The 22478-nt window shown below is 41.3% G+C and overlaps 1 protein-coding gene across 3 annotated transcripts in view; it reads right to left on the reverse strand.

Moving 5' to 3' along the window:
- Nucleotides 1-22478, reverse strand: part of arid4b (AT-rich interaction domain 4B) — a 45421-nt gene that overhangs the window by 5103 nt on the left and 17840 nt on the right. For 2 of the 3 annotated variants that reach the window (XM_020603298.1, XM_020603306.1), the window contains exons 4-17: nt 21470-21535; nt 21056-21146; nt 14883-14962; nt 14402-14493; nt 12300-12441; nt 10942-11021; nt 6906-6982; nt 5741-5889; nt 5583-5655; nt 4720-4814; nt 4522-4619; nt 4085-4283; nt 3779-3969; nt 937-1119 (exon numbers count right to left, since the gene is read on the reverse strand). In XM_020603298.1, the coding sequence (XP_020458954.1) occupies nt 937-1119; nt 3779-3969; nt 4085-4283; nt 4522-4619; nt 4720-4814; nt 5583-5655; nt 5741-5889; nt 6906-6982; nt 10942-11021; nt 12300-12441; nt 14402-14493; nt 14883-14962; nt 21056-21146; nt 21470-21535 (1616 nt within the window). The remainder of the gene's footprint in view (nt 1-936; nt 1120-3778; nt 3970-4084; nt 4284-4521; nt 4620-4719; nt 4815-5582; nt 5656-5740; nt 5890-6905; nt 6983-10941; nt 11022-12299; nt 12442-14401; nt 14494-14882; nt 14963-21055; nt 21147-21469; nt 21536-22478) is intronic. The other variant, XM_020603314.1, reaches the window with a different exon arrangement.

Raw genomic sequence — 22478 nt, forward strand, 5'->3', positions numbered from 1 at the left:
TCTTTGAGCAGATCTCTCACACCACCCATCACACAGACACCTCTACTGTCTGACCCAAACATGCTGCTGTGACACAATAAGCCTCAACAGCAAAGGAAGAAGTCCAATGGTATTATGTGGATAAAGACAAACCTTTACGATGAAGAAAGAAACAATAGTGACACCGACCACCACACAAATCATATTCAACAGAGTTCCAACAATACCAAGGGTGCTACTTGGGTCATATGAGGAAAATGAAAAGTTTCACAACATCACACACGACAGACACAATGCAGAGAACATCCCAATGTCTTTTATAGAGTGCTAGAGGACCACACAACAACATTGAGACAATGAAATGCTGATTGCACTAGTTAACCTCTGTGTCATGGTACCCTAACACTCTACTCAACACTGCATTAACCCTGACCCACTGGGGAGGGGGGAGAGGGTTGAGAGGTAGAGGTGAGTGTAGCAGCACTCTGGTTGGCCTTTCATAGATCCAAAGAGTAATTCACATTAAAATATTAGTACGATAGGATCCAAAAATTGTTCAACCAAAACCTCTGGTTGGCAATTTGCTCTATGGAAGTGATTAAAATTCAGCCTGTCTGTGGATTTAGTTCAGAGACAGACAGCTGGAGGACAGACAGACAGGGGATTCCATCAAAACTGAGAGAGGGAAGCTGAGGAGTGATCCACATCAACCCAATACTCAATTCTGTTTTTGCCACTAGATGGCCCAGTGTTGTCCATAATCAGAGTACTGACCATGGGACTGGATCAGATGAACACAATTGTGAGGAAGGGATGCAACTGTTATTGCTGCGGGGACACCCATGTAGCCGGTGATCCCGTGAGCTAAACTGAAGGTTAAGAAATGTCTTTTTTTTTTCTTCTTTTTCTTAAGGTGAATATAAATGTTAAGTAATTTCTCCCCAGGTCCTGTCTTACCTGACGTTCCAGCCACAGTAGTGCACCAGGTAGAGCACCTCTCCCCCCTCCACGTCTGCCTCTTTGACAGTGGCCTCGTACGTCTTCAGATTGCGGCCTCGCCCATACCTCACCTGCACCTTCATCCCCGGGGGGTAACACTCAAACTCCTCCCCTTCCTCCCCCTCCTGACTGCTGTCATCCCTGCAAAAAAAACAGTTCAGCACTTCCTGGCCCTAGGCTGCCCCATTGAACACCATAAAAGCCCACTCATAGCCACCCACCTAAGAAGCCTGTTTTCTAATTAGCTTGCTTCACCCTTGCCTGCCCTGTGCCATTACAACTCTAGTTCCTTATCCATAAACAAACATTAACTTCCCAGTGTAACCTACAGCAAACTACAGATTAACAACTGAATCATTTACAGTAATCCAATCAGAGAACAGTACATCGAGTGTTTCAGCAAATAAAAAAATCATTCTTTCATGGCAAAATTGAATTGTCCTGCATGGCAAATAGCACCACTGTTACACTATCTAACCCTATATCCACAAAACATACAGGACTTGAGATTCCCACTCACACATACACACTGTAAGAAACAAAGCAGCCACAAGGGGGAGCTAGTGGGAAACAGCCAGGAGGTGTGAAGCTGCAGGGTATACAGGCGGTGCAAGAGTGCCAGTAAGTGGTTTAAGCACAGGGGCCGCAGGGGCAGATTAGCACAGTGAGGCACAACTTAGCAGGCAGCACAGTAACTTAAAGCGAGACTAGAGCATTGAGAGGATGCACAACTGCAAGATCCACTTTGGTCTGCTGTCACAAACAACAGCTACAATACAATCCCTCTCACACCTAACTGCTCTGAGCATGAGCTTTCTGTTGACCGCTCATTTTCAACAAGCCATAATGACAACAAGTTGCTTATCTGTATAGAAGTCCAAGTGAGACAGCTGAAGAAACTCGTACAACCCAAGACTGGACCGGACCGGACCACTAGGCTTAACATGCCAAAAGATTCACTGACCTTTTAAATAGACCCCTGAGTGAAAAATATGATCACAAAACACATGGAAGCAAAGATAAAATATCAAACTCTGAGAGAGAACCAATTTTTAGAGCTGCAACAATCAATCAGAAACAAAAACAAAATAATATGCTACTATTTTAAATAAAAACATTTGTTGGTTCCATGTTATCATGTGTGACAATATCCTGTTTTCTTGGTCTTAAATTGATCATAAATCTAATATTATGATGACCTTGCCAGCTGGTTGGACAAAACAACATTTATGATGTCACCTTTGAGGCATGGAGCTTGGAGGCCAAACAGTTAATCAAAATGTAACCAGCAGATTAGTCAAAAATGAAAATAATCATTAGCTTCAGCTCTAAACAAATTCCTCAAAACCAATGCAATGAAATTTTAATAATTTCACATTGTTATGCACTGAAAAGCCAGAAAGAAAGGCTGGAGAGTCAGTGGGCTGCACACTTCAATAGAGCGAGAGTTGAATACGCTTCATCAGGAAAAAAAAAGTAAATAGCACTCAGGCAGTAAATTAACAGTGTAGAACAGGAGCTTCCCTCCATATGATGAATAACCAACATTAACATGAATTAAAATAAGCTTCCCATTTAAGCTCAGTGGAAACTAGGTCTCATTGGCTACACACAGTCTCTGCTACAGAAGACATCAAACAGGTCTGCTACCATCAGGACAGCTCAGATCAGTTCAGCCTGCGGGTTGTCCGTAGACCCTTGCATGACCACGTCATCTGTGATGACCACTGATCCTGACAAAGCCAAAGAATCAGGGAACCTTCCTCATTGTCAGAAAGTAATCAGCATAATCATGCTGAAGAGCGCCTGCTGCCATGGGTGGAAAAAACTACAGAGAGAGAGGGACGATAGGAGCAACCATGAATAAGTCAGGCAATTTCCCAATCACAAAACCTGCAGTAAACCAGGTATCTTAACTTTTTGCTACAGTTTTCTAGTCTGCCTTTCATTTGCCCAAACAACCTTAACACAAATGTCAAACTGGAGGGTGAACAACACAGGTCTAAACCAAATAGAGAACCTTGATCTTGATGCAATGGACAAGAAACAACAGAGGAAAGGGCAACTAACTGAGAGCAAACAATTCAACTATCCAGACCTAGCATTTATCAACACTGAAATTTGCTTTGTCCTTTAAGGGTTACTGCCTCTGAAGCGCTACCTCGTGACTAGTGTGCTAATGCATCAGTGACAACACTCACAGACATGGAACATTTAATAAAGCTAAACATCAAAAAGGCAAAAAAAGAGAGAGAGAGAAATTACAGGAAGAGGGGATGGAGAGATAGAGATAAGAATTTAGAAGAGACCAGAAATCAAGAAGAACACAGCCATGGTGTGTGCACTGGGTGTGAGGGAGAGCACAGCATGACATGCCAGGTGAAAGGCAGCAGTCAGGCTCTAGTGCTCTAAGACGTCTCTGCCAGCTGATGCCAACTAAGCCATAAGAAATAATATAGCATAGAAGGCCATGGGCAAGAGCTTAGTAGAGGAGAGAGAATCGAGCTTTCCTTTCTGGTTAGTGGTGGATTGTGGGTATACTGGGTATTAGTGTCATTAAGGTCAGAAGGGTCACTACTCCTCAGTGCGAATGGTATTTCAGGTTTTTACTGCCACCAAGGAAAGTGAATACCTGAGGTCCTTTTGTCTGGAGAAACTTTTAAAATTCTTAAATATTGAAGGTCAGGTGGAATATTATCACAGCTTCATCATGCAGGAGCGCTGCACGGAGCTTATGTTTGCGCCATTTTTGTTTGTTTTTACCACCCTGGTGGAGGGACCATTCCTTTGGATCACCTACCCAGAGTTGTCCTTGCTCTCCTGCTCCTCTTCATGCTCCTGCTTCATGTTCTCTGCCCCAAGGTGAGCCATTGATGAGCCCTCATCTGCATCTCCCTTGAGCGGGCCATCTTCATCATCTATGTCGTCGTTTCCGCTCTCCTTTCCCTCAGTTTTAGATGGGTCGGACTCCATTTTGGCAGGTGTTTCCTCCTATAGCAGAGGGATGCTTTTAATATAAACAAATACATGGGTGGTCTGCAGTAATTAATCTAAACACAAAGGAAAAAGGACAGAATTTAATCAAACAGTATTTAGGAGAAAGCACCTTGCAGACTACAGACTCTGCACTGCAGGGGTCTCCATCCACCTGGGCTTTCTGCTCCTCTGAGCTGGAGGATGTGGGAGCTGTCCCTCCTGCCTCCTCCTCAGACTTCACCTCCTCCTTGGGACCCTGCTTCAAAGGGAGGTCCATCCTGAAGGTGATGGCAGTGGAGGTGCAGTATTCCTCAAATCCATACAAGTACCTGCATGATAACACATTATTTGTCAACATAACCCATGTCTGCACTGCTAAATGTTACACTTGCAGGCATAATCCTGAAGAGCTTACTAAAAAGAGGAGTCAGAAATGTATAAAACGGACAAGTAAAAAGGGGAACAAACTGCATGTCAGTCTTGGTGAAAAACTACAGAAACAAAAGCTGCATCTGCCAAACAGAGTTAAAAGCTTTGAGGAGCTGTGGAGGCAGCGCCTGTACGTACTTGCGGTAAGCACATTTGACATTGTAGCCAGCGGCTGAGTTGAGCACAGGGATTCCTAGATCCTGATAGACTTGCTTCCAAACGGAGCCACTTTCAATCTGTTCAAACATGGACACAGAAGAAGACAGTTCTACAGCCAGTCAATACTGACCAAAGTCAAACTACACAAGAAGGAATCCCTGTCAAAGTGGTACTCACACTGTCAAAGCCTCCCAGTTTGTGCACCAGCCTGTAGAGCTTGAACAGGTTCAGATTCCTGTAGCCCAGAACAGGCCGCTTGTTGATGGGAGTTCCTAATGAGGAGCAACAAAGAACATGCCAAAAATACACTTATGAGTGGTTTAACTCTGATATTACTGGATGCTTAAACCCCATGCAGCCACTTGTAAGTAGCACATTACTGTTCTAGCTGAAAGAGGTTTAAATACTTTTGCACTGCATAATCAGCAGCACATCATATGTTAGATCTGATCCTATGGTTTTGTAAAAATGTTAATTTGAAAAGTCACTAGTAACTAAAACTATCAAATGTAATGAAGTAAAAAGTACAATGTTTCCCACTGAACTGTAGTGGAGTAGACATTCAAAGTACCATGAAAAGGAAACACTACAGTAAATTATCTCAAATTTGTACAGTACATGTACTTAGTTACATTCTATCATTGGTTTTCAATACATTTTAATCACCAAGGTAGGTAAAAAAAATAGAGATAATTGTAAAAAAAAAAGTTATGAAGCTATACAAGAACCATATTAGACTAGAGGTGCAGCCTTAAAGACTGTAGAGCCCACTGAGGTATGGGAATTGGAAGCAGACAGACAGAACAGACATAAGAACAGAAGAGTATAAGAGGGAGACAACAAAAAATTGTGTTATTTGTCTCATTTTATTTTAACACTCCCTTGACCTAATCTGCCTAAGTGAGACAAACATGTCACAACTGGTAGATTTAAAGCCACACTGAACCGTAAACATAAAAAGCTAAAACCTTACTGCATTTAAAATCAATGTTTTTTTTCTGAAGAAACCATGTGAATCTCCACCTGCAGTCTGGGCTCACCTCTGTCTTCCATGAACTTGTACAGCTGTTGTAGAAAGTTCTCTCTCTCCTCTGGGAACGGCTCCACTTCCTCCTGCAGACAGTGAACAAGACAGATTCAAGATCATGTTAAGTTCGAGGTGGTAGGGCTCAGATCATGTGAAGAGTTCTGCCTCTACCTCCTCCTCTTCACCACTGGCATCTTCCTCCTGCTCTTCCTCTTCATCATCATTATCCTCCTCACTGCTAGAACTTTCCTCTTTCACTTCTGTCTTCCAGGTGCTGGGCACGACCAGCTGCTGCTGGAACGCCAAGGCAGCGTCCAGCGCTGTCGAACACATGCAGAGAGCCAGAAAGATTACACACTGACCACACTCAGCTGTCGTTGCTGTCATCTAGCAAACCGACCTGGAAAAACAAAAGCTAAATCATTTTGCAGACAGAACATTTTTTCAGGTTAAATAGATAATACACAGATAAGACACGAATGGGTGTCTCAATCAGATTGCTCTGCATCTTGTTCATGAAATATAAATGTCATAATTCAAGTGAAAAGAAGATCATGAATCAACAGAACCTACATTTAAGGATTTTCACCTAATATCATCTGCCACTGGGTGTTTGTGGGGTAAGGGGATGCTGGGTGTGCATGTGTGTGTGTGCATATTTGCATGGGTGATCCCAGTAGTGAACCACCCAAACAAAGAGAACCCTAATGCAAATACTTGGCTAAAAAATATGTTATATAACTGTTGTTGCTATGTTAACTCTGAAAATAATAGACCCATATAAAAACAGGACAGTATAAAAAGACATTTTGACACAAACATGAAGCAAAGCAGTCGTGAAAGAAAGCAGCCTGAAAATCTGTCAGGAGCATTCACAGTAACTCAGAGAAGCAGAAGCATCCAGCCACAGTGTCACAGGTGGGATTAAGCAGCATCTAACATCTTGGCAGATGCTTGTTTTACGCTTTTGTAATGTGGAAAATATCACAGTTGTGAGTCAACCACTTGTGAATCCTGAGACCGGGATAATACAACACTGCTTCCTAATTGTAATTATGAGAGAGTAAGAATTCTGCAGTAGAAAAACGGGGGCACTATGTACAGAGCGTGCTGAGGACTTCAAATAAAAATAGACTCGACAAGGACAGGAGCTCTCCACCACTACATTCCCCTGAACAAAAACAAAACTTCTTTCTTCAGTGTGCCTCACTGCGACCCACTCTGAGCATTTTCTGCCAACACACACAGGCCAGCCTACAGATGTCAGGGACTAGGTATGCACAGAAATGCTCCAGTTCTGTAATGTTTACCTCTTAAAGCTTTACTTTAAACTTACCCGGTTTGAGCCCTGCGTCAGCCTTTGGAGGACAATCACTGTTCATCTCACGGATGTCCTTCCGCAGCACCATGTAACTGGAAAACACAGCAACTCTGATTAAAATGTGTACCAAAATGACGTATTGTGGGCAGCACTACACCAAGGTTCAGGAAGTGACTGTGATTAAAGCCAAGCCAGTAACAATCCAAGCAGATTTTTGTTTTCCTGCAACAAAAGTAGGACCATAAAAACTAAGTAGCCACCCTAAAGTCGTGTTAATTACAACACTGGCATGAAGGAAACTGCATCCACACATTTGAGGTTTCTAACCTTATAGCCAGCGCCAACAACAATGAACCTGGGCAGACATGACTGGTCAGGACTGCATCCACAGCCTGCTTTCTTACAGCATCTCTATAGCAGCTGGGCACAGCATCGGTGATTTGGGAGATAAATGGATCAGTGGAGCTTGTAAGCTTGAAAGCAGTCAGATGTTTGGCTGCTGAGCCAGAGAGACGATTTGCAGTGGTATCTGTAGGCAGCTGAGTCCATCCAATGACCAGATTTGTCATGGAGTGTTTACAAAAGCAAAATTTATAAAAACAGTGTAATGCAGCTAAAAGAGCTCAGAGAAAACAGACGAAAAAGTACTGGGTATGTTACTTGCAGTGGTTCATGTGGTGTCTACCATTTTCACCATCTTAGTTTTATTTGCCATTTAGCACTAAATAAAACATTCAGCGGGCGGCACGGTGGCGCAGTGGTTAACACCGTTGCCTCACAGCGAGAAGGTTCTGGGTTCGGGCCCCACCCGGGACCTTTCTGTGTGGCAGGTACTCTATCTCCCCGTGCTTGGGTGGGTTCTCTCCAGGTACTCTGGCTTCCTCCCACAGTCCAAAGACATGCAGCTTCGGTTGATTGGTGTCTCTAAATTGCCCGTGTGTGTGTGTGGTTGTTCGTCTCTGTGTTAGCCCTGCGATGGATTGGCGACCTGTCCAGGGTGTGCCTCACCTTCGCCTGATTGCTGGCTGGGATTGGCTCCAGTGACCCCGTTCAGGGACTAAGCGGTAGAAAATGAATGAATAAAACATTCAGCTTAAGCTAATGGGAGCGTCACTGCTTTTGCAGATATTTGGTCATAAACATAATCAAGTACTGGATAAATTCAAACCTGCGGTTGGCAATACATTGCAGATCACCCGATCACCAAATTTACTAAGATTCATCCTCTGGGGACCATTAATGTCTGCAAGGCAGTTTGTGTTGTTGAGATATGTCTGTCTGGATCAAACTGGTGGACCAAGTGACTGACCAACACATCGCCAGCCCTAAAGCCATGCCACTAGCATAGCTTAGGGGAAAAAACAGTCCACATTTTGAAATGTTGCTGCCACACACTCATCCCAAACAAACTTAGTCCGTTTATTTTTTTAAATTCTAAATCAAGTGGTAGCTTAAGAAATCTGAATCTGCTCCACAAAGTGCTAAACTAAATAAGTTTTATGGTTTACAATATTTGCAACTTACACTTCTAGCTCAGCTTCTTCTTGGCATAATATACAGTGTATATAGCCTTTATTGATTAAGTAAGGCACAGTGAAATCCCAGTTTTATTAACAGTATATGTTTAAAAGTAACAAAAACATAAAAAACCATGAAAAATACCCATCACACTTTCTAAAGCTCTAGGTGATGTCTTCAATTGGCTAATTTTGTCTCTGAAACTCAAAAATATGCCATCTACAGTAACATAAAGAGAACAGCAGCTGGCACAAGCACATTTTGACATTTTTGCTCAAAAACTGAGTCAAACAATGACTTGATTATCATTGTTGTCATTAATTTTCAGTTGACTGACTGATAGCTGATTAATTGTTTCAGCTCTCAATATGACAAGGACATCTTTTTTTTTTTTTTTTTAAATCAATTCTGCAGCCCGGTTTTGTTTAGCTGGTGTGAGTCCGAGTTAAAAACCTATTCACAATGATTAAGCCATCTTTTTCTGTCTACAGCATGTCAACACCACAGACAAGTTTTCTCATCAGCCAAACAAGGAAAAAAATAGCCACGGCTGCTGTTTCCACTGTTACTGTGGTAACCAGATCTGATTAAGTAAGATCAAGCACCGCATGACAACTCCCATCTCCCCTCTGGATGTGACCTCGCTTTCCCTAAAAACATGTTGTCCAAAGCCATTGTTTTGAAAGGCGCACTGAACGGTTATCACAAACAATATCAAAATCTCCAGAGGAAAGTGAACACATTGACCCTGCCGCTGTGCGCGAGAGGTCACGTGGCTTCTGGATGTGACCCCACTTCAAAAAACAAATGACACAGGGAACAGCAAGTTAGAATAACTCTAATAATAATAGGCGAGAAAAGGCTGGCATAAATGATAAAAGTATAATAACAAACAATGACAAGTGGAGCCTGTGTGTGTTGTCAGTGAAAAGAAAAGCACCTGAACATTGTGTATGCACAAAAAGGGTAGCACAGTAAGCAACTGTGAAACTGTCATTGATGAAAGTGAAAATTCATAGTGCAAAATGTCAGCAATGATTATATGTGATAAACTGTTAAAGAGCTTCTGTCTCTGAAAATACATAAAATCTTCTTCTGTAACTGGCAAAACTGCAACATAATATAAATAAACATCTGACAGATGCATCACATCACACACGAGTAACAGGGACAATATACATTTTTCATCTTTGTTACACCATCCATATAAAAGTAAAAGGATTGGATGAATACAAAGCTAAAAATCTCATTTGGATTTTCCAGTTCCTCACATTATTATTTCTTGCCTCCACTCCTGGACACACTATGCTGATTTCAATGACTGCAATCAAATTGCCACAAAACAGAAAAAAACTGCTACAGTGCGATTTGACTTGCAACAAAAGCCCTACAGGAAATACTTCACAAGTCTACGACTTCCAGTTCTTCTCAGATTTATCATCCCCTATCTTATCGCTCTCATCAGCTCTACCTTTCACCCGACTATTAGCCAAAATACACGCTATAAGACTTCCTTTGCTGCAAATAGGTTTTCAGCTGAGTTAAGCAGGAACACAGACTCAAGCCTGACACAAGCTCTGACATCACTAAAAATCAAACTGACAGGAAAGTAGTTTTTTGGAGCACTGAGCAAACAGCAGATAAATTTATATTGAGTGGGGGCTATGTTTCTCCCCACATACAGAGAGACTTCACTAACAAACCACCGGCTAAGTGCAGAATCTTGACAGAGCTTATTCCTCTCTTTGCTACACACAAAAATCTGACAGTATGATACCATGCCGAGGGCAGGCTGCAGGGAATCTCCACCACTTTACCTCACCAGTAACTTACAGCCTCAGGACAAATAAAATAGCATAACAGCACTGCCAGGAAAGGCTCTTATTGAGAGACTGCAAAATCTGACAGCGCTCCCTCAAATAATGAGATAATATGGAGATTTGTCATGAGTGGGAAGTTCAAAGCACATTTCAAAATATATATAAAAAAGAAAGAAAAAGCAAAAAAATGGGCCAAAAAATTCTGAAATATTTGCACAAATTACACTTACACTGTGCAAGCACATCTTACAGTAGAGCGCACTCAAGCAATTCCTTTGTCAATATACAAACATATGCTTCTTTTGGCAAAATGTTCACTGCACACATCTCCTTACAAAATACTTTTTTCCAAGATTCAGGACAGGACTGCTGTACACTAGTACTAAATGCTTAGTTGATTAACTGACTAACAGAATACTGATTAAGATCCACTTTGATCATTTATCTTGTCAAAGTGACAATCATTTGTTTAACAGAGCTTCTCAAAAGATTGCTTGGTTTTCCCTTAATGTGAACTGAATATCCCTTTAGCTTGTTGGCTAAAAATCACAAATCAGTAAGTCTAAGGCTTAACTTTGTGCTATGCTAACGTATGTTACATAATTAGTTACAAACATCATTTACATTTTATATTAATTAATAATGTCAAATAATCTACTGACAGATATTAGCCAGCCACGCTTCTGGTTTTCAGCACATTAATAATGACTCACAATTTTCCATCCTTGAAAGATCGGACAAAGATGTTGTCTTTCTTCATAGTCACATCTTCATGGCAGTCTGGGGAGATGACCTTGTTGCACAGAAACAAGAGACAGTCAGGAGGTCAGACATGGCAGTACTCTGTCTGCATGTGTGTAAGACAAAGTGGAAGAGTTTAGGGGGGTGTCAGAGTGTGAGTCCATGACTAAAGCCTCTTCAGCAAAAGGCCACACTGATGGATTACAAAATATGCTGTCTACGAAACAAAGCCAAACAAGCAGAAGAGATGCAGAGTGACGTGTAAGGGGTGTGAGTGCACTTGCAGCATGTGCTGCTGATGTTTACTGCAGCTGAGCAGCACAACACAGAAACGTCCTGGTGCCAGGGTCTCATGCAGAAGAGGTAGAAGTATCATTGTGGACATCTAAGTTCCACCAGGACCCTGTCTGCTCACTCCTGCTCTCTTTGTTTATATGGCACACACACTTGCAGGGTGGATGCATTTATTTGAACACTATGACTCAAGTTTGCTGTCTGATATAATTTCCCTCTCTGACACATATTCCACACTGCAAACAAAAATACCCTCTCACACATGCAGACCTGTTTCTTGTGACTTTTGACTTAATTAGGTCACTTAAGAGCACACTGTTCATCACAACCATGTATGATCTGTTACATGGGACATCTACCAGTGTTCTGCTCCACCCCTTTGCTGTACGGTCACAATGTAAACAATGACAGGCTACTGTGTAGTGCATGTCTCTGGGCTGTCACAAGGAGGCAGCATGGAGCTCAGTCAACAGCAAGCCAAGAACAACAAACCTCAGAGGCGGGGCTGCGCTGACTACACACTTAAAGGGACAGCTTTCCCCACCCTCTCCCAGTTCCACTTGTAACACTTACATAAACAAACAAGGCCTGTCACCATTTCACTGTGTGCTAGCAGTGGCTCAGAGCTGAGGGTGGGTGGAGGGAAATGGATTGGGAAAGACCGGAAACATCAGACCAGTGTTTGTGCTGCATTGTTGCATACACCAAGGAAAACAACTCACAGGTTTCTCCTCCAAAATTAGAACTGAGCTGTTCAGCTTTCTGAAATTCTTCAAACCATAGAAGTCAGGCAGCTAGTGCAAAAGGTTGGTCTTATTTATAGGAATCAGCTTTTTTAACTTCAACAACACAAATCTTTCCAGTAACAGGTAACAGGCAGTAACAAACTCCCGCTGAGTGGCGAGATTACATAAGCAGGCATTCAGTTGACAAAGCACAATGCTCTGCAGTGTTCTGGGGGAGCAGCAGCAGTGGTCCCCATTTCTTCACAGCTAAGGAGCAGACAAGAGTAAAGGAAGGGAGACTATGAGCTCACCAGGGCAGGATACCACGTGGTCTTCTTTTTGTCCCCAGTGGCGACCCCCTCCACACAGACCACTTTACCGAACAAATCCTCATTCTGCCGCTGATCGCTCTCCTCTTCTTCACTGGAGGAGGAGGACAACTCTTCTTCTTGACTGGGGGAGAAAAGAAAAGTTTACTCACTGGAATGCAAGTTAGAAAGGTACAGCGAGCATGTATTTGTTCATAAATACAGTACTTTAGAACCAATGAGCCACAGAGATTTTGACATTAAATATTAAATTGTATATAATCAGGTTAGGGAAATAAAACTGCATTCATTATTATGCAGCACAGAGAAACATACAGCCATCTCTACTGATGAGGCCACTTATTAGGATCAGTGTATTGAGGAGCCGCCTCCATCTCTGCTGAGACAGTCATCCTGCGTCCAGCAGACCGGCAGCCATATCTCAGAGTGATCATGCAAGCGGCACCAGCAGGCACACTGACCCTCCCTCCTCTGCTTATGCCTCACGAGGCCTGCTCTGAGCAGAGTTCTATGTGCATACACGCAGTCTGGCATGACGCAAGAGCAGTAAATCAGCCAGGCTGTTACTACTATTGCTGCTATTATTACTACAACTACAACAACAACTAAGCTGTGAACCAAAGTCATAAACAAAGCATTCTACTCAATAAAGAAGAGACTACAGTTCATCTAGGAAAACATTTGGTCCAAGAAAGGAATGTTTAACACTTACTGTAATTTAAAGCATTAGTCTGACATTTTGTGAAATACATTTATTTGCTTTCTTGGCACAAGTTAGATGAAAAGATAGCACTTAGGTGTTTGTATGCTAAATATAAAGCAACTGCCAGCAGTCAGTTAGCACAGCTTAGCATAAAGACTGGAAACGGGGGAAGCTAGCCTGATTGTGTCCACCGATTTTTAAAAAGATTATCTCCCAACTGTAAAGCTCACTAATTAAGATGTTATATGTCATTTGTTTAACATGTACAAAAACTGAAATGCAGAAAAAAAGAAGCTGGCAGTCCAGTAGAATGAGCAGGTTATTACTAATGTGACACAAAGCACTAACCTTACACAAAGCTCAAACGATTCCCTAATTAAAATTATTAATGGATTAATAATCATATTAATTTAATACGTAGGATAAAAACAATCGTGACCATACTAGGTGGCTGATGTTGCCAAATCAAACACATTAGCTTTAGATGCTAACACATCCACAAGGAAGAGCACAACATCTGAATCTAAGTTGAGTCCTTTGGCTGCTTTTAATGCTCTTCATCTCAAAAAGCCAAACCAATGAGTTGCTCTTTCCATGCACATCCAGACACCACATCCTGCCCCATGTTCACCAGATTTATCACACAATGTGTAAAACCTTAGTTAACACTAACGCACTTTTAAGTTTTACATGGGTTTCCACCAGATAATTTCCTGGCCAAGAGCGGTGACTTCAGGCAAAGAGTTTACCCTATTTCAAGCCTTTAGGTACAGATGTAATAGTCATATTTCTATCATCTTATGTACCAGTCAGCAAGAAAGGAAACTAGCACATTCTCAAAATGTCAAACTATTCCTGTAACAGAAGAAAAAAGAAGTATCTAAAACATGCAGTGCAGCTGTTTTAAACTTAGGCTATACTGTATTGTTAATCCTTGTAATTCAAGAGTTAAGACACTATTAGTGCACAGGAAGACAACAGATCCAGGGTGCTAATGTGCAGCTGGGACCATTCCAAGTCAATACTGCGGCAATGTTTAAAGTAATATTGACTTTTCTCAGAATGCCATTAGCCAGGGACGTCAGTGCATGAGATTATGGATGAGAGTGTCCTCTTTTTAACAGAGAGGAGCCACAGTTATATCCAGCACCAAACAATCTATTCTCTCACTCTCCAGGGAATAGGCATATCACACCCAGTAAAAAACAAAACAAAAAAAAACAAACTTCTGGGGGGACTGTACTTTTCTTGAACAGTCTCTCCAGCATGCATCCACAAGCTGGGCATGATTAAGGAGCTCGAGGAGGCAGGCAGACTCCTGTTGATTCCCCAGTTTGATATGAGCCCTGCTAGACGCACAGAGGCAGAGGACGGTACTCACATTGGGTTCGATCGTCGGCCGCGGTTGCCCTTCTTGCCGATGACAGGTGTGCCGAAGTGCTCAGGGTTGGTGAGGGGGAGTCTGTCGAGTGTCTGCAGAGGAGACAAACAACAGCAAAAAGCCCGAGAGCCACCTTGTAAGACACTAAACTGGAAGACAAGAGATCTATCTTGTATACCTTGAGGAAATTCTCTTCATGGGAATTCATCATTTACAAATAGAGAGATTTATCAACTTTAGGTAGTTTATATTAACAACTCTGTTGTGAGATCAGTTTACAGTTCCTGGAAATATTTCTGATGCCAGTATGGGACCTTGGGCAGTGTTTTAATTTGAGCATTGCAAGTAGAGGTCTGAGAATGATGGTGACTAAATACTCATTTAAAAAGCTCAGATGGATAAACTAATAAAATGAGCGTCGTTTCTGTGGAAAAATGAGAGGTGTGGCTGATGCAAAACTGCAAGACACCACAATACTTGCCTCGCTCTCTGCAAAGTGACGTGCTCCCTTCAGGCAAAGAGAGGAACGCCTCAGGGTCTTCTCATCACCATCGTCAAACACTGCAGACATAACAGACAAACTATTAGGTTGCTGTATGTAGGCTAGGAGTCTAGCAACACACACACTGTATGTTTAAGCCCACACTCCCGTCTCGGTTACAAAATGTCTGCTTGCTTTATGATATGCTGAAAACAAATTATGCTGGTCTTTTAAGGTTTGGATAGATGAGCAGGCAGTGACAGCGTCGCTTTCAGCTCAAAAGATTTATTTCTTCTACAGCCATTTACTCCACTCTCTGTCTAGCAGATAAAATAAAAGAGACAGGGAAGTATCGGAGGACTTTATATATATGAATTAACTGAAAACTAAACGAAGTCTCCAAAGAGTAGCTTTTAGAAGTCAAAGTCAATTTATTGTCAATAATAAGCCCCCATATCAAATAACACTAAGTACATTACTACTACTAATGATGATAACATTTTAAAGAACTTGAGGAACCTTCTGTTCACGTTTACCCACATCATACCCAAAGATAAGCGCATCTATGTAAATTCTTAAATTCCATTATTCATCACTCAACTTTGTAACAACGATGAAACAAAACAGAAAACAACTGAGTTAACAGTGACTGAAGTTTTTTTTTTCCCCACTGATGAATGAAACAAACGAGCATTTCAAGACAGACAGAACCCCACGGCCGCTCTTAAGCGACAAGCAGCTGCCGAGGAGTACTTTCTACTCTATATCCTTTGGGTTATCTAACGCTGTAACTGTGAGCTCTTGACAGACTTACCCTTATAGCACCAGCTTCCACAATATGAGAATTTGCTGCTTTTCTTGGTTTTATGGAATTATAAACTAAATCTCTCCGAAGTTTGGACTGTTGCTCACAAAACCAGCAATTTGACGATGTCACCCTGGAAACTGTTTCAGGTAATTCAATCATAAAATTTTTGTTAGTTGCAGCACTTAGCCACACTGCTTACTAGTTACATTATGTTATATAATTTTTAATGTTGATTCAGCATAGTTCTGTGGGATGTAAAAAAGGAAGCATATGTTGCCATGGAGCCACTTACTGAAGTTAGCTGACGGCTCCAACTTGAATCCCATTTTTTTTAGCCTATATTTGTTTATATTTTGGTTACTGGCTCCATTAAAAGTATGTCAAATTCAGTTTCTGTTAGCAATGTCCCCATGGACATACAGTGGTGTGAAAAAGTGTTTGCCCCCTTACTGATTTCTTATCTTTTTGCATGTTTGTCACACTGTAATGTTTCAGATCGTCAAACAAATTTATATATTAGTCAAAGATAACACAAGTAAACACATCATGCAGTTTTTAAATGAAGGTTTTTATTATTAAGGGAAAACAAAATCCAAAACTATAGAGCCCTGTGTGAACAAGTGTTTGCCCCCTAAACCTAAGAACTGGTTGGGCCACCCTTAGCAGCAACAACTGCAATCAAGCGTTTTCGATAACTTGCCATGAGTCTTTTACAGCGCTGTGGAGGAATTTTGGCCCACTCATCTTGGCAGAATTGTTGTAAGTCAGCCACATTGGAAGGTTTTCGGGCATGAACTGCCTTTTTAAGGTCATGCCACAGCATCTCAATTGGATTCAGGTCAGGACTTTGACTAGGCCACTCCAAAGTCTTCATTTTGTTTTTCTTCAGCCATTCAGAAGTGGACTTGCTGGTGTGCTTTGGATCATTGTCCTGCTGCAGAACCCAAGTTCGCTTCAGCTTGAGGTCACAAACGGATGGCCGGACATTCTCCTTCAGGATATTTTGGTACACAGCAGAATTCAGGGTTCCATTTATCACAGCAAGTCTTCCAGGGCCTGAAGCAGCAAAACAGCCCCAGACCATCACACTACCACCACCAATATTTTACTGTTTGTATGATGTTCTTTTTCTGAAATGCGGTGTTACTTTTACGCCACACATAATGGGACACACACCTTCCAAAAAGTTCAACTTTTGTCTCGTCTGTCCACAGAGTATTATCCCAAAAGTCTTGGGGATCATCAAGATGTTTTCTGGCAAAACTGAGACGAGCCTTTATGTTCTTTTTGCTCAGCAGTGGTTTTCGTCTTGGAACTCTGCCATGCAAACCATTTTTGCCCAGTCTCTTTCTTATGGTGGAGTCATGAACACTCACCTTAACTGAGGCAAGTGAGGCCTGCAGTTCTTTGGATGTTGTTGTGGGGTCTTTTGTGACCTCTTGGATGAGTTGTCGCTGCGCTCTTGGGGTAATTTTGGTCGGCCGGCCACTCCTGGGAAGGTTCTCCACTGTTCCATGTTTTCGCCATTTGTGGATAATGGCTCTCACTGTGGTTCGCTGCAGTCCCAAAGCTTTAGAAATGGCTTTATAACCTTTTCCAAACTGATAGAGCTCAATTATTCTCTTTCTCATTTGGTTTTGAATTTCTTTGGATCTCGGCATGATGTCTAGCTTTTGAGGATCTTTTGGTCTACTTCACTTTGTCAGGCAGGTCCTATTTAAGTGATTTCTTGATTGCGAACAGGTGTGGCAGTAATCAGGCCTGGGTGTGGCTAGAGAAATTGAACTCAGGTGCGATAAACCAGTGTTTTGACAGGGGGGCAAACACTTGTTCACACAGGGCTATATAGTTTTGGATTTTGTTTTCCCTTAATAATAAAAACCTTCATTTAAAAACTGCATGATGTGTTTACTTGTGTTATCTTTGACTAATATATAAATTTGTTTGACGATCTGAAACATTACAGTGTGACAAACATGCAAAAAGATAAGAAATCAGTAAGGGGGCAAACACTTTTTCACACCACTGTACAGCCAACAATCACTGGAATATTCTGATACCGATGAACACTTAAAAATGTGATTATTCTCAGCACTAGCACAAGAATGTTTTTTTCAAGTTACTATTTCATTCATTCATTCATTCATTTTCTACCACATAGTCCCTGAACGGGGTGGGGGGGAGCGGAGCCAATCCCGGCCGGCAATCGGGCGAAGGCGGGGTACACCCTGGACAGGTCGCAAATCCATCGCAGGGCTACACAGGAGCTGCACAGCAGGTTGCTGGAGAAGCCCAGCTCCCTGCACGCCTCTGACAACAGCTCACCACCATATGCCGCCAGCGATTGTAAAAGTGAAAGGAGCCATAGGAGGTACACCTCTCCCGACATTTTGGATCCTACTCTGTGTGAACCTGTGAGGCCATGCACGCACACATATGCCAAGCAGCCCCCATATACTGAAAATACAGTACGTTCCTGCTCACATGATTCTCAGGTAAGTTCTGTATCGGTATAAAATCATCTCATAACTAGCCACAAATGTGCATTTGGCAATTTACAAATACAGTCAAGGTTGCAAATGTGTAAAAACCAATTTGTGTGACTACAAATGTGTGTTCAGTAATCTACAAATAAAATCTAGATTTACAAATGTGTAAAAATGATTTTCTGTGTGCAGTTCTCTAACATGTATTTATAGATTGTTATAGATGCACATGCACAGAATGCCAGACACACAAATGACCTTATGTTTGTGCATGAAGTTTTGAGAGAATTTTCTCACTCTGAGATCCAGAAATGTATGGTGCATTTAATAACAGGTGGAAAACTTGGATGTTTGGCTTTTCATACTTTTTTTCCAGATATAAAATTGCTCTCAATTGGACTTTAACTAAATACATATTTTAATGTCCAATAGTCCAATGTTATGTGCCTTTACTGAGGTTTTAATAAGATCATGCTTGTTTTGTATTATCAATATCATTTTACAATCAATATTTAAGGTGATGCCAAGTTATAAATCTTCTGTTCACCTTAAAGTAACAGCGTTGCTGGTTTAGTAGCTCACTAGCTACCAATATTAGCTTTAACTTTATTTAGTAGGTTACTAAACTAGCAGTGCTGTTACCACATCTTCATTTGGCCTTTCAGGCTTTTTCCCCAAAGAGATAAAACTGCTCGTCATCCATTGATTGGAATAAATATGTATTTTAACAAGCAATAAAAGACCATTTTGAGTAAAACCTATCCAGATATTAAAACAGTGATACCCTAATATTTATGCAGAACCTTTGTTTTATCAGAATCAGGTGTGTTGGACACACGAGGAATTTGACTCCAATACAGTGGCTCTCAATGTTTATGTACAATGTTCTTACGTAAGGCAAAGAGTAAACAAGACTGAGAGAAAATAAAAATAATGTGCAAACAAGAAATGGGAATGTGTATTAACAAAATAAAAAATAAGAATAAAAGTACTTATAAATATGAATGTTCATATACACACAGTTTAGATGGAAGTTTCCAGAGAGATACAGTACATACAAAGGTACATTTACAAGGTATGGCATTGAGGGCTGGCACTGTGTTATGCAGTCCAGTAACACACACACACATTTAAGCCCACACTCCTGTCTTGGCTACAAAATGTCTGCTTGCTTTATGATATGCTGAAAACAAATTATGCTTGTCTTTTAAGGTTTGGATAGATGAGCAGGCAGTGACAGAGTCGCTTTCAGCTCAAAAGATTTATTTCTTCTACAGCCATTTACTCCACTCTCTGTCTAGCAGATAAAATAAAAGAGACAGGGAAGTATCGGAGGACTTTATATATATGAATTAACTGAAAACTAAACGAAGTCTCCAAAGAGTAGCTTTTAGAAGTCAAAGTCAATTTATTGTCAATAATAAGCCTACTGACGCTGTCGTTCTGTTATACAGTCATGAGTTAAGTGTTCAGAGTGATGGCACAGGGGAAGAAACCATCCTTGTGTGTGGTTGCTTTGGTGTACAGGGACCTGTAGTGCCACCCAAAGGATGTGAGGGGTCTGCAGAAAACTTCTCTGACCTCATTTTGAGCTGTGAGGTGTACAGGTCCTCCATGGAGGGCAGGCTGGCACCAGTGTTTCTTTCTGCAGTCCTGACTATCCACTGGCATCTGTTCCTGTCCTGTTTGGTTGCTGAGCCAAACCAGACAGTGATAATTCCTCGATGATTCCTCTGTAGAACTGTATCAGCAGCTCCTGAGGCATGTTGAACTTCCTGAACTGGCGCAGGAAGTACATCCTCTACAATGCCTTCTTGATGATGGTGTTGATGTTGGACGTCCACTTCAGGTCCTGGGAGATAGTGGAGCCCAGGAACCTCCTTAAGTCTACTGTCATGTCCACCGTTTTGAGTGTCTTCAGCTCCAGGTTGCTGCGACTGCACCACAGGGCAAGCTGTTCAAGCTCCTGTCTGTATGCAGACCCATCACCATCTTGGATGAGGCCGACAACAACCGTTGTGTCATCTGTGAACTTCAGGAATTTAACAGAGGGGTCCCCTGCTATTGAAATAGCATTACATGGTAATTTAATGTAGCAGTGTTGTAGCAGGTTTTAATTTTGTTTTAAGCAGAACTTGCCTGTAGAGTATAATGAATATTTGTGGGTTGGCATCTTAAATATTGATTGTAAAATTATAATCAGAAGTGCCTACAATACAGTTATGTTCTCGTTAAAACCAAGATAATGCCACATGACACTGGAATATTTCACATTAAAATACATATCCAATCGAGGTGACGAGTGTTTTTATTTCTGGAAAAAAGCCTGAAAAGCCAAACGTTCATGTTTTCCACTCATCATTAAACACACCATACATTTGTGGATCTTAGAGCAAGAAAATCCTCTCAAACCTCGCACACATGTGCATCTAATGACCTGTAAATACATTAAAGAACTGCACAGAGAAAATCATTTGTACACATTTGTAAATCTGGATTTTATTTACAGATTACTGAACACATATGTTGTCATAATGAGACACGCAAAAATTGTTTTTACTCATTTGTAAACATGACTGCATTTGTAAATTGCCAAATACACATTTGTGGCTATTTATAAGAGGATTTTACACCCATAGTTCTGGAACTGGAAGAAGCTTTATTCTCTGATTTCTAAGATGATTTATGAACGTGCACTCAGAAAAGACATTAGATTGTGATATCCAATGGAAGAATAAGTCATAATGAACCTATCATGTCTGTGTGTTCAGACACTAAGGAAAAGGAAAATACTCATTTTCATGTACACAAACACAAACTAGCTCTAGGAAGATTACAGGTCTCAGAGAGGAAGAGCAAGCAGTTTGCTACTGACTTACCAACAGTATATATGCTAGCATCAGTCAGCTTGTTGATTGTGGCCTCCTGGTAAACTCCATCTTGATTCTTTACCTCTACAACAGTGCCCACCTGTTGGACAGACACGCTGCTATTATTTGGCATGTTAGCATGCTAATCATTATTATTATTGTTTTCAGATGATAAATCTAATTATGTTCTCAACCATAATGCTGTTAAAAGAACCCTAATTGGCTGATAATCTTGTGGGTTTTTTGTAAGGGGACGGAGTGACTGCATACAGCTTATATAAAAAACATGACATAATTTAAAGTTTAAACAAAGGACATCAGTATTAACAATATACAGGAGTAATTAATGTAATATGTGCACTGATGGCAACCTTCCTTCTGACTGTTGGACAACATCAGTCTCCTCAATTTTGTGCGCCTTACCTTTAGAGGTCCTTTGATGTTTTCATCATGAACCTCAGCTGTGGACAGATCTGATTTAAAGGTCACCTGGGAGAGTGGGAGGCAATGGGGGAGGAGAATCAGTGACAAGAATAAACAAATAATTCCCCAGACATATGATGGAGCTGCATCAGCACTGCACTTCACAGGGGCAACACTTACTACTAGCACCGCAGAACTCTTTAAAGTGCTGATTACAATGAAACCCTTTCATGGAATACCTGGCAGAGAGACAGGTTTGTTATGGGTTGTAAGTTTGAGACAACAGAGTTGTTAGAGTCATTATGAAGCAGAACGTATGCAAATAATAAATACTGTGACTTGTTAGAGTCATTATGAAGCAGAATGTATGCAAATAATAAATACTGTGACTCCTTTCTGGCCTCACCAAGTGAGTGTCAATCATTTTGCAACTGTGCTGTGTCAGCTGGTGCAAGCTGTGGTAGACTGCTGTGAATGTTTGGGGCCACACTATCTTACCATCCCCCCCGTGCATTTGTAGCATCCCCTGAGTGAGCCATGATAGATCATAATTTGATCAACTGAGCTAATCTCACACACATGCAGCCATTTACTGTCCTATTTTTTTTCCAGGGGGTATGTGTGAGAAGTGATAAAACAGCCAAGAGCACTGAAACTGTTTAGTATTACACATGCCCCTCCCCTACTTTAAAATCCTCATGTGCTTCTTCTCGTGTTTCCTCGGGGAAATTAAAGTAATTTTTGAGAGCATGTGCTAGTAAAAGAGAAACATAATTATAATGGGAAACTGACTGTGATTTATTGACTGTGATTTAGTTTAGAATCAACTGTCAAACAAGGGCAGAGAAAGACTTTAAGTAGCCAATCTCAGAATACAAGCCTGCAGGTAATGAATTCAGATAACCCTCTCTCAAGTCAGTTTCAAAAACAGCAAGCAAAGTGTCACTGTAAAGGCAGGATCACGACAGTGAATGAATGAAATTCATACTGTAAGATGCTGCTGAACTGT

This window comes from Monopterus albus, unplaced genomic scaffold, assembly GCF_001952655.1.
Source record: "Monopterus albus unplaced genomic scaffold, M_albus_1.0 scaffold3.1, whole genome shotgun sequence".
NCBI lineage: Eukaryota > Metazoa > Chordata > Actinopteri > Synbranchiformes > Synbranchidae > Monopterus > Monopterus albus.